This window comes from Panulirus ornatus, chromosome 28 (genome assembly GCF_036320965.1).
Source record: "Panulirus ornatus isolate Po-2019 chromosome 28, ASM3632096v1, whole genome shotgun sequence".
Taxonomy (NCBI): Eukaryota; Metazoa; Arthropoda; class Malacostraca; order Decapoda; family Palinuridae; genus Panulirus; species Panulirus ornatus.
The window spans coordinates 661,529-673,878 of NC_092251.1; the positions used below are offsets into that span (position 1 = coordinate 661,529).

Genomic DNA, 12,350 nt, shown 5'->3' on the forward strand with positions numbered 1-12,350 from the left:
TTGAAGTGGTTTGGGCACATGGAGAGGATGAGTGAGGAAAGATTGACCAAGAGGATATATGTGTCGGAGGTGGAGGGAACAAGGAGAAGAGGGAGACCAAATTGGAGGTGGAAAGATGGAGTGAAAAAGATTTTGTGTGATCGGGGCCTGAACATGCAGGAGGGTGAAAGGAGGGCAAGGAATAGAGTGAATTGGAGCGATGTGGTATACCGGGGTTGACGTGCTGTCAGTGGATTGAATCAAGGCATGTGAATCGTCTGGGGTAAACCATGGAAAGCTGTGTAGGTATGTATATTTGCGTGTGTGGACGTATGTATATACATGTGTATGGGGGGGGGGGGTTGGGCCATTTCTTTCGTCTGTTTCCTTGCGCTACCTCGCAAACGCGGGAGACAGCGACAAAGTATAATAATAAATATAATATATAATATATATATATATATACATACATACATATACATATATACATACCTACACAGCTTTCCATGGTTTACCCCAGACGCTTCACATGCCCTGATTCAATCCACTGACAGCACGTCAATCCCGGTATACCACATCGATCCAATTCACTCTATTCCTTGCCCTCCTTTCACCCTCCTGCATGTTCAGGCCCCGATAACACAAAATCTTTTTCACTCCGTCTTTCCACCTCCAATTTGGTCTCCCACTTCTCCTCGTTCCCTCCACCTCCGACACATATATCCTCTTGGTCAATCTTTCCTCACTCATTCTCTCCATGTGCCCAAACCATTTCAAAACACCCTCTTCTGCTCTCTCAACCACACTCTTTTTATTACCACACATCTCTCTTACTCTTACGTTACTTACTCAATCAAACCACCTCACACCACACATAGTCCTCAAACATCTCATTTCCAGCACATCCATCCTCCTGCATACAACTCTATCCATAGCCCACGCCTCACAACCATACAACATTGTTGGAACCACTATTCCTTCAAACATACCCATTTTTGCTTTCCGAGATAATGTTCTCGACTTCCACACATTCTTCAAGGCTCCCAGGATTTTCGCCCCCTCCCCCACCCTATGATCCACTTCCGCTTCCATGGTTCCATCCACTGCCAGATCCACTCCCAGATATCTAAAACACTTTACTTCCTCCAGTTTTTCTCCATTCAAACTTACCTCCCAATTGACTTGACCCTCAACCCTACTGTACCTAATAACCTTGCTCTTATTCACATTTACTCTTAACTTTCTTCTTTCACACACTTTACCAAACTCAGTCACCAGCTTCTGCAGTTTCTCACATGAATCAGCCACCAGCGCTGTATCATCAGCGAACAACAACTGACTCACTTCCCAAGCTCTCTCATCCCCAACAGACTTCATACTTGCCCCTCTTTCCAAAACTCTATATCCCTATATATATATCCCTGGGGATAGGGGAGAGAGAATACTTCCTACGTATTCCCTGCGTGTCGCAGAAGGCGACTAAAAGGGAAGGGAGCGGGGGGCTGGAAATCCTCCCCTCTCAATTTTTTTTAAATTCTCCAAAAGAAGGAACAGAGAAGGGGGCCACCTGAGGATATTCTCTTAAAGGCTGAGTCCTCTGTTCTTAACGCTACCTTCCTAATGCGGGAAATGGCGAATAGTATAAAAAATATATATATATATTTTTTTTTTTTTTTTTTTTTTTTTTATACTTTGTCGCTGTCTCCCGCGTTTGCGAGGTAGCGCAAGGAAACAGACGAAAGAAATGGCCCAACCCCCCCCCATACACATGTACATACGTCCACACACGCAAATATACATACCTACACAGCTTTCCATGGTTTACCCCAGACGCTTCACATGCCTTGATTCAATCCACTGACAGCACGTCAACCCCTGTATACCACATCGCTCCAATTCACTCTATTCCTTGCCCTCCTTTCACCCTCCTGCATGTTCAGGCCCCGATCACACAAAATCTTTTTCACTCCATCTTTCCACCTCCAATTTGGTCTCCCTCTTCTCCTCGTTCCCTCCACCTCCGACACATATATCCTCTTGGTCAATCTTTCCTCACTCATTCTCTCCATGTGCCCAAACCATTTCAAAACACCCTCTTCTGCTCTCTCAACCACGCTCTTTTTATTTCCACACATCTCTCTTACCCTTACGTTACTCACTCGATCAAACCACCTCACACCACACATTGTCCTCAAACATCTCATTTCCAGCACATCCATCCTCCTGCGCACATCTCTATCCATAGCCCACGCCTCGCAACCATACAACATTGTTGGAACCACTATTCCTTCAAACATACCCATTTTTGCTTTCCGAGATAATGTTCTCGACTTCCACACATTTTTCAAGGCTCCCAAAATTTTCGCCCCCTCCCCCACCCTATGATCCACTTCCGCTTCCATGGTTCCATCCGCTGACAGATCCACTCCCAGATATCTAAAACACTTCACTTCCTCCAGTTTTTCTCCATTCAAACTCACCTCCCAATTGACTTGACCCTCACCCCTACTGTACCTAATAACCTTGCTCTTATTCACATTTACTCTTAACTTTCTTCTTCCACACACTTTACCAAACTCAGTCACCAGCTTCTGCAGTTTCTCACATGAATCAGCCACCAGCGCTGTATCATCAGCGAACAACAACTGACTCACTTCCCAAGCTCTCTCATCCCCAACAGACTTCATACTTGCCCCTCTTTCCAGGACTCTTGCATTTACCTCCCTAACAACCCCATCCATAAACAAATTAAACAACCATGGAGACATCACACACCCCTGCCGCAAACCTACATTCACTGAGAACCAATCACTTTCTTTTAAACTATTCGCCATTTCCCGCATTAGCTAGGTAGCATTAAGAACAGAGGACTGGGCCTTTTTTGGAATATCCTCACCTGGCCCCCTCTGTTCCTTCTTTTGGAAAATTATATATATATATATATATATATATATATATATATATATATATATATATATATATATATATATATATATATCTTTTTCTTTCTTTCTTTCAAACTATTCGCCATTTCCCGTGTTACCGAGGTAGCGTTAAGAACAATACAGCAATAATAAACTTTTTTCATAAAAGCTTACATTAAAGAAAAGATTCACACAATATTTTAATTTTCAACATATTTTGGAGACCAACCACTACATATGATAGAATTATGGTTTTAACAAGGTAAACAAAATAATCAGAGCATCCATAACATTAAATTATGCTTGAACAGGTAAGAATATATATCTAATGTTTCCTAAAATGTAAAATGATTTCTATGTGCCAAGAATGTCTTTGAAATGTTGAGCAGTAATTTGTGCTAATGGTAAATTGTATCCAATGTCCATGTAAATGGCAAGTTCATTTTAACTGTCACCATCTATTACAGACAATCAATGACTTACCGAGGTGCCATGCTCAACATCCACCGCTATCGACTTAGAGCATCATCTTGTCCTGATATCTACCGTAACTCTATAATCACAATTGCAAAATCTCATGATGAGGTAAGTTTCCATATATATCATAAAAAGATTATCTTTGCATTCTTTATTCAACCAATTTCAATCTCTTCCAATATGAGTCCTCTTATGAACCACATTGTTTGTGTCTTCTCATATACAGACAACCTCATATTTACAGCACAGCATCCAAGCACTGCTCAAGCAACTGTATAAACATACAGTACTTAATCATATAATTAAACCACTAACCTACTCAGAACATCACCTACAGAACAACCTCTTAACCCCAGACATAATGAATCCAACCTACACCTTCCCATCATCCTGAATGATCAACCACTCATGCAAATACCACCATGCTCTGTATCGCATATAACATACATATGACACATGCACCTTATGCATCCCCATTCCTAGGCCTTTCTGTCGAGTGACAGTGGTTGACTGTACAAGGTTATGTGAGGCTAGGGGTTAGATTCATGTCTGTCTGGGATTAAAAGAGTAATATTGGATTTCTTTGAGGATGAAGGCATTTTGTTTTAAAAGAGCAATTGTCCTAATTGCATGATACGTTGCATGCATGTTGTTACTTTAATAGTGTCATTGTGCTCCATGATGAGTGGACTAGTAATTACCAAAGAGAAAGAGAGCAAAGGTTTTTTATCATAGGTGAAGTCAGCTGCTTATGAGATTTTCACACTGTTGTCAGCATGAGGTGATGGGAGGTCATGTAGGAACAGACTGAAGAGGACTTGAGAAAGAAATGCTCCCTCTGGGATGCCACTGTATAGCTTACGGATTTTTCAGGTAAAGACTTTGAGAATGAATCTTGCCTGGCAGCCAACCGTGAAGTTCTCTAATTATTTTGTGTCATTTTTGTGGAGGGCAGTGTGAAGTATATTTTGTGTAAGGGTATGTTAAGGGACAGTGTGAATGTTTTGTTGGTACCTATTGCAACTAGTACTGTTGAGAATGGTGGTTGTTGATTGAAGCCATCTGGGATGTGTTGTGTGAGTTTTGTGTACAGTGTAGTAGTGGAGTGATTAGGTCAAAAGCCATGCTGTACAAGTGAGAGTGGGATATATCAGTTGGCTCTTGTTACGAATTGGTTTCTCAGACAGTTTTGATACTGACGACAGTAGTGATATGGGGTATTAAGAGGAAGGCATTTGGCATTGGTTTCAGGATGGGTACTGTGTTGGCAAGATTCTAGATGTGGGATTATGGTGTTTAACCTGGAGTGGTTGAGGATGTGTGTAAATTCTTTGATTGCAAATGGTCCAAAGTATTCTATATGGAAGTTTCATATATTGTCAAAGTCAGTTGTAGGGAGTTCTTTAAGATTTTAAGTTTTGAATGTTGATGGGAGTGAAGGGTGGATGAGCAGTGTTTTGAAGTGTATTATGAGTAGGTTTTCATTATTGTCTTGTTTAGGAATGCATTTTGTTTCTGGCTGATTTTTGAGTACTTTTATATTTAGGTTTTTCATGACTATCCTGTTTAGTGGGTGTGGTTGATTTGGTCATTTCATAAGTGCTTGCATGTTCTGTGGAAGGAGGGATGTATTGCATGTTCTGTGGAAGGAGGGATGTTATTGGTTTGAGACAGAAGTACATCATGTTTACATAGCAGGGCAGCTATGGGAGGGGGGGATTTTCTGTATCATTTACCAGATTAGGTGTTATTGGTTTTGTGGTTCATTTCAGTGATTTGGTTGGTTATGGTGTTATTCAAAGTATGGATTTGTTACATAGTCTCATTTGATAGCCAACAGTTTTGTCTGAGTAGGTCATTATGCTTTATCACAACTGCAACATATGGGTGAAATTTTATTTACACTGCTTTTTATGTCCTTATGGTAAGTGCCTTTTAATGACATGAAGGATGATGATGATGTTAATAAGACATGAAATGACAAGGTCTAGGGATGGAAAATTATTTTGAGATAAAGTAATGGATCTCGAATTCTGTGTACTGCATGAATGCTGGCTAATGTGCTTTCCTACCTTTTTTTTTTTTTTTTTGTGTGTGTGTGTGTATTGGTTAGGTGAAATATTATTAGATTGGTCTAGTGTTTTGAAGAAAGTTGCTCCAGATGGTCCTCATGTGTACCATTGGTGTGCAAAAAGTAATGTCTAGTTAGGTTGGCTGCTGAAGATGGTGGCATGGGAGTCTGATTAGCTAGTTGCATAGGCTGAGGACATTGAATGTTAGTAAAAGAAAAAAAAGAAGTAAGCAGGTATAAAAGGAAGGGCTCTTTCAGTGGATTGGTAATTACTGGAAAGAAACAAAACAAAGAATGTATGTCAAAGGTACCTTTTCAAATGGGAATAAGGTAATCATTAGTGTTTCTTTGGACTCAGTATTGGGGCCACTGTTATTTCTGACCTGTGCATAAACTTGCCTGAGAGACTTGAAAGGTAACTAAATTTGTAGATGATGCTGAAATTATAAAAGAGGTAAAATGGTGTTCAGCACTGCTACCTAGAGTCTTGTATAAGATTCATCTTTGGTTAAAAAAAGAATCATTTGATCACCATTTCCTGTGTAGGAAATGTAGTGCCAGGAACAAAGAATGACCAAAACATTTCACATCCATTTTCTAGCTGTCATGTGTGGTGCACTGAAACCACAACTCCCTATCCACAACCAGGCCCCACAGACCCTTTCATAGTTTACCCTGGACATGTCACATGCTCTGGTTCAGCCCATTGACAGCACATCAACCCCATTATACTGCATCATTCCAGTTCTCTTTATCCCATGCATGCCTTTCACCCTCCTGCATTTTCAAGCCCCCGATCACTCAAAATCTTTTTCACTCTATCTTTCCATCTCCACTTTGGTCTCCCCGTTTTCCTTGTTCCCTCCACTTCTGACACATATATCCTCTTGGTCAACCTATCCTCACTCATAGTCTCCATATGTCCAGACCATTTCAGCTCACCCACTTCTGCTCTTTGCACCACACTCTTTTTATTACCTTGCATCTCTCTCACCTTTTTACTACCCACTTGATCAAACCACCTCACATCATATGGTCAATGAAATTTGTCCAGGCTGAAGATAAAGTGATGAGGATGGGTCACAGCAACATAAGACCAGGTTTAACTATAATCTTGTGGATTAATGACGGGAACCAGTATGTGAAAGGGACTCAAGGTTGATGTTGCTCAAGCCAGTAGCTAAAACACCACACCAGAATTGTAAAGAACGTAAGTCACTTATCAGCCACTGTCAGAGTCACCTTTGACTTAACACATATAGTCCTCAGAAAAATATGTTTCATATAGTAGACAGTGTGTGGTGTGAGGTAGATTGATTGATTAAGTTATAAAAGGGTAAGAGAGAGGTGTGATAATAAAAGTGAAAAGAGAGTGGCCAAGAGAGCTAAAGAGGGTGCACTGAAATAGTTAGGAAATGAGAGAATATGTGAGGAGAGGTTGACAAAGAAGTGGAGACAAAGAGAAGGAGGCGTCCAAATCAAAGTGGAACAATGGAGTGAAAAAGATTTTGAGTGATCAGGGTATGAACATGCAAGATAGTGAAAAGCATGCACAGAATAAAGTGAATTAGAAAGATGTGGTTTACAGGGGTTGACATGCTGTCAGTAGACTGAACTAGGGCATGCGAGGCAGCTGGAGGGAATTGTGGAGAGATCTGTGGGGCCTAGTTGTGGATGAGGAACTGTGGTTTTGTTGCATTGCACATAACAGCTAAAGAATGGATGGGAACAAATGCAGCCATTCTTCATCTGTTTGTAGTGCTACCTTACTCATGTAAGAAATGACAATCAAGTATCAACAAAAACAGTAGACTCAGAATGCACATCATCATCATTGTCTTCTACTTCAGAAAACTTGTAGATCTGTTAGAGGCAACAAATATTATACTGGAAGGGAGCTGAGCAACAGGAAGAAAATAACACTCATGGAGTAATCAGTGTTGTAAGAAAAAAGATGGGAGACATGATTACAACTTGCAGATTTTTTATCATTTTGATAATGTTGATTTTCATCTCTTCTTTGAAACACAATAATGGACAAACTTGATGGCAAAACAAGAATCCAAATATGAAATAATTTTGAAGGGATGTGAAGAAATCATTAAGAGATACATGAATGAGGCAACGTAATAGATGAAACGCGTGCATGCAAGAGAAAAGTTTAAAATGCTGTATGATAGTTAAAAAAAGAAAAGGCAAGACATTGGGTATGTTAACATGAGTGTAAAAGTTCCCCCCTTTATGTAAAGATGGGTGACCAAAACACACACACTCATACACATACTTATGTCAATGCTGCATTTAATATGGCTTCACTCAACAGAGAGTATGGACTTATCTGGATGATGTGGGAGAGATGATGACATCATGTGTGGACATCAATCACTGCACAGATGCTGCCTATCTAATATTTGCAGTGTCAAACTTTGTTCTGTATGTTTTCTATGACACAGTCTACATGTACTTGACTGACTATGCCCAAGGTGTTGGTTTATCAGCAGATGACAGTGCAAATCTCATATCTGTGATCGGAATACTCAACTGCTTGGGGATGGTAAGAAACCAAATGTTTTCTGACTACATTACTGAAATATCGCATTTTAGTAAAAAAAAAAAAAAAAAAAAAAAAAAAAAAAAAAAAAAAAAAATCCATCAGTGTATACATCTGCTTCATATCTGTAAAACATTGGTGCAATTTTCTTCTCATTCAACCAACTTAGCATTTTCGGTAGCACAGTGAAGGTTTCAGGAAGTTTTTGCAATTTCAGGTTGTGATGGGATATGTTGGTGATCAGCCATGGTCATCACCAATGCTCATATATAATGTCTCCATGGTTATCTGTGGACTTAGTGTCATCTTCATGCCATTTATCAGTAATTACTGGTTACTAGCAGTGGCTGCAGCAATATTTGGATTATTCATATCAGCAAACTATGCCCTAACATCAGTCATCTTAGTTGAACTTGTAAGCTTAGAAGCATTCAGCAAGGCTTATGGACTTTTATTACTTATCCAAGGCCTGGCAAACCTAATTGGACCTCCACTTGTAGGTAAGTTTATTTCAGCCCAGTATAGGAATACATTTGTAATTCTTATTCTAGTTTCAGTTAAAGTATACTTCAGTTTTTTATTTTTTCATGCTGCTACTCATATGCATTAATTGTGTTCACTTTATATTGAATTGGTATGAATGAAAAAATCTAATTAGAATGGTGGAGAAGAGTCCTACAGGGATATCTTGCAATGAAGTGACTGGTAATTAGTGTTTAGGAAACTGAAAGGTATTTTTAAGTAACTTATATGGTACAGGCAAGACATACCCTAAATCAAGACCATCTTGGGTGAGAAGAGAAAGAGAAAAAGAATGGGAAATTAATCAGGGGTCAACATATGTTTCTTAGACCTGATTGTTAAAGATAGAATGTGGAAGTACATTGAGGGGTTATGTTTCATTTAAGAAATCTGTTGAAATGTGTCAAAATTTGGTGGATGAAGGAGGATTTTTAAGAGCCACTTTACTGTTTAGTAGGAGAGGATTTACAGGATGCAGATATGCAGACAGAACATAAGATCAGGGTGAAAGAATTCTACATCCATATTCCCTGCATGTTGTAGAAGGCAACTGAAGGGGGCAGGAGATGAGGGCCAGAAACCCTTCCCTTCTTGTATTTCAATTTCTAAAAGAGGTAACAGAGCCAAGCAGGGAGTGCTCATCCTTCTCTTAAGGCTTAGGCTAGGGGTTTCAAAATGTGTGTGGATCTCACCAAGATAAGAAGAGTGGAGAGATAAGTAATTTTTTTTTTTTTTTTTTTCATACTATTCGCTATTTCCCGCGATAGCGAGGTAGCGTTAAGAACAGAGGACTGGGCCTTTGAGGGAATATCCTCACCTGGCCCTCTTCTCTGTTCCTTCTTTTGGAAAATTAAAAAAAGTAATATGTTCGAGAAAAGAAACCTAGATGTTCTGGCTCTGAGTAAACAAAGCTCAAGGGTAAAGGGAAAGAATGGTTTGGAAATGTCTTATGAGTAAAGTCAGAGGTTCATGAATGGACAAAAGATACGGAAGGAGTAACACTACTCCTGATGCAAGAGGTGTGCGAGTATGTTAAAGAGTGTAAGGAAGTGAATTCTAGACTGATGTGGATAAAAATGAAAGAGAATGGTGAGAGATGGTGATTGTTAGTGGTTATGAATGTGGCTATGAAAAGAAAGTTCAGGAGGCAAGTGTTTTGGAAGCAGCAACTGAGTAAGTCTATTAGCAGTTTTGATGCATGAGACCATGTATTAGTGATGGGTGATTAGAATGTGAAAGTGAGTGATGTGGCAATTGAGAGTATAATTGGGAGCCATGGGATGTTCAATATCATGAAAGGAAATGATGATCAGCTTGTGGAGTTGTGTACTGAAAAAGGACTATGATTAGAAATGCCTGGTTTAAAAATATGGACTTACACAAGTATATGTATACAAGTAGGAAAGATGGTCAGAGGGCATTACAGGAGTACATATTAATTGATAGGCATGTAAATGAAAGCTTTTTGGATATAAATTTGTTAAAAAGAGCTGCTGGTAGGATGTTTGATCACTGTCCTTTGGAGGTTTGGATGAAGATTTATAGAGGTTTTTAGAAAAGAGAATAATATCAGTGAGAAGAGAGTAAGTGAGCTTGGAAAAGAGGCTTGTGTCAAGAAATATCAGGAGAGATCAAGTGTAGAATGGCAAATGGTGGGAGTAAATGAAGCAAGGGGGGGGGGGGGGGGTAAGGAATGAGAGGTGGTTAGAGAAGCAGTGCTGGCATGTGCGAGAGATGCATGTGGCATGTTAAAGGTGGAAGATGGGCAGATTAGAAAGACTAGTGAGTTGTGGGATGAAGGAAGTAAATGATAGTGAAAGAGAAAAGAAAGGCATTTTAACAGTGGTTACAGGGAAGGAGTGCAAAAAAGTTTAGGAGAGATCAAGTGTAGAATGGCAAAAGGTGAGAGTAAATGAAGCAAATGGGGTGGGTAAGGAATGAGAGGTGGTTAAGGAAGCAGTGCTGGCATGTGCTAGAGATGCATGTGGCATGTTAAAGTAGGAAGATGGGCAGATTAGAAAGACTAATGAGTTGTGGGATGAAGAAGTAAATGATAGTGAAAGAGAAAAGAAAGGCATTTGAACAGTGCTTACAGGGAAGGAGTGCAAAAAGGTTTAGGGATTTATAAGGGGAATCAATAGGAGGTCAAAAGTAGAATGCAAAGGTTGAAAAATAGTGCAAATGAGAGTTGGGGTGAGTATCAGTAAACTTTAGGGAGTACAAGATGTTTTGGAAGGAGGTAAAAAAAAAAAAAAAAAAAAAAAAAAAAAAAAAAAAAAAAAGAGAACAAATAAGAACATCATTGAAGGAGAAATGGGAAGTGGTAACAAGTAGTGATGCAATGAGCAGGAGATGGAGATTTAGGGTGCTTGGGTTGGGGTGGTATGCAAAATGAGAGGGTCACGGAGAGTGGTTTGATGAAGAAGGTAGAGTCTGTGAAAGCCTTCTGTACAGTGAAATTTGACAAGGAAGCTGGAAAGCATGGTATTGCAGCTGAATTTCTAAAGAAAGGGGTGACTGTGTTGTTGATTGGTTAGTTAGGATTTTCAGTGTATTTATGGATCATAGTAAGGTGTCAGCACCACAAGTAAAGCATCCTCCTCGAAGGCTCAGAGTGGGGTGCCTAAATGTGTGTGGATGTAACCAAGATGTGAAGACCCTTACTGGAAAAACAATCACTCTTGAAGTAGAACCTTCAGACACAATTGAAAATGTGAAGGAAAATAGTGAAATTGGAGAAAAATGTAGCTTAGACATTGAAGCTTATTGATGGTGGTTAAATTGATGAGAACTGCTATTGACGTTTGTGTAAATAAATTATACATTTCCTTTTTTCCATAGCCAGAGGTTGAACCATTATGTGACATTCTTTTTTTTCATTCATTTCAAGCTAGAAGTTTCAGTTTTCTAAATTGTTTCTTACATTTCTCATATGTATATATATGTATGTGTGTGTGTGTGTATATGTGCGTATGTATGTGTATGTGTGTGTATGTGTATATGTATATATATATGTATGTTATCCCTGGGGATAGGGGTGAAAGAATACTTCCCACGTATTCCTCGCGTGTCGTAGAAAGCGACTAGAGGGGACGGGAGCGGGGGGCCAGAAATCCTCCCCTCCTTGTATTAACTTTCTAAAATGAAAAACAGAAGAAGGAGTCACGCGGGGAGTGCTCATCCTCCTCGAAGGCTCAGAGTGGGGTGCCTGAATGTGTGTGGATGTAACCAAGATGTGAAAAAAGGAGAGATAGGTAGTATGTTTGAGGAAAGGAACCTGGATGTTTTGGCTCTGAGTGAAACGAAGCTCAAGGGTAAAGGGGAAGAGTGGTTTGGGAATGTCTGGGGAGTAAAGTCAGGGGTTAGTGAGAGGACAAGAGCAAGGGAAGGAGTAGCAATACTCCTGAAACAGGAGTTGTGGGAGTATGTGATAGAGTGTAAGAAAGTAAATTCTCGATTAATATGGGTAAAACTGAAAGTTGATGGAGAGAGGTGGGTGATTATTGGTGCATATGCACCTGGGCATGAGAAGAAAGATCAAGAGAGGCAAGTGTTTTGGGAGCAGCTGAATGAGTGTGTTAGTGGTTTTGATGCACAAGACCGGGTCATAGTGATGGGTGATTTGAATGCAAAGGTGAGTAATGTGGCAGTTGAGGGAATAATTGGTATACATGGGGTGTTCAGTGTTGTAAATGGAAATGGTGAAGAGCTTGTAGATTTATGTGCTGAAAAAGGACTGATGATTGGGAATACCTGGTTTAAAAAGCGAGATATACATAAGTATACTTATGTAAGTAGGAGAGATGGCCAGAGAGCGTTATTGGAT

The 12,350-nt window shown here is 39.7% G+C and overlaps 1 protein-coding gene across 3 annotated transcripts in view; it reads left to right on the forward strand.

The window, feature by feature from the left end:
• The window catches only part of LOC139757751 (uncharacterized), a 136,627-nt gene that overhangs the window by 114,499 nt on the left and 9,778 nt on the right, over positions 1 to 12,350 (forward strand). For all 3 annotated transcript variants that reach the window (XM_071678509.1, XM_071678508.1, XM_071678507.1), the window contains 3 exons: positions 3,371 to 3,488; positions 7,775 to 8,005; positions 8,220 to 8,502. In XM_071678509.1, coding sequence (XP_071534610.1) covers positions 3,371 to 3,488; positions 7,775 to 8,005; positions 8,220 to 8,502 — 632 coding nt within the window. The remainder of the gene's footprint in view (positions 1 to 3,370; positions 3,489 to 7,774; positions 8,006 to 8,219; positions 8,503 to 12,350) is intronic.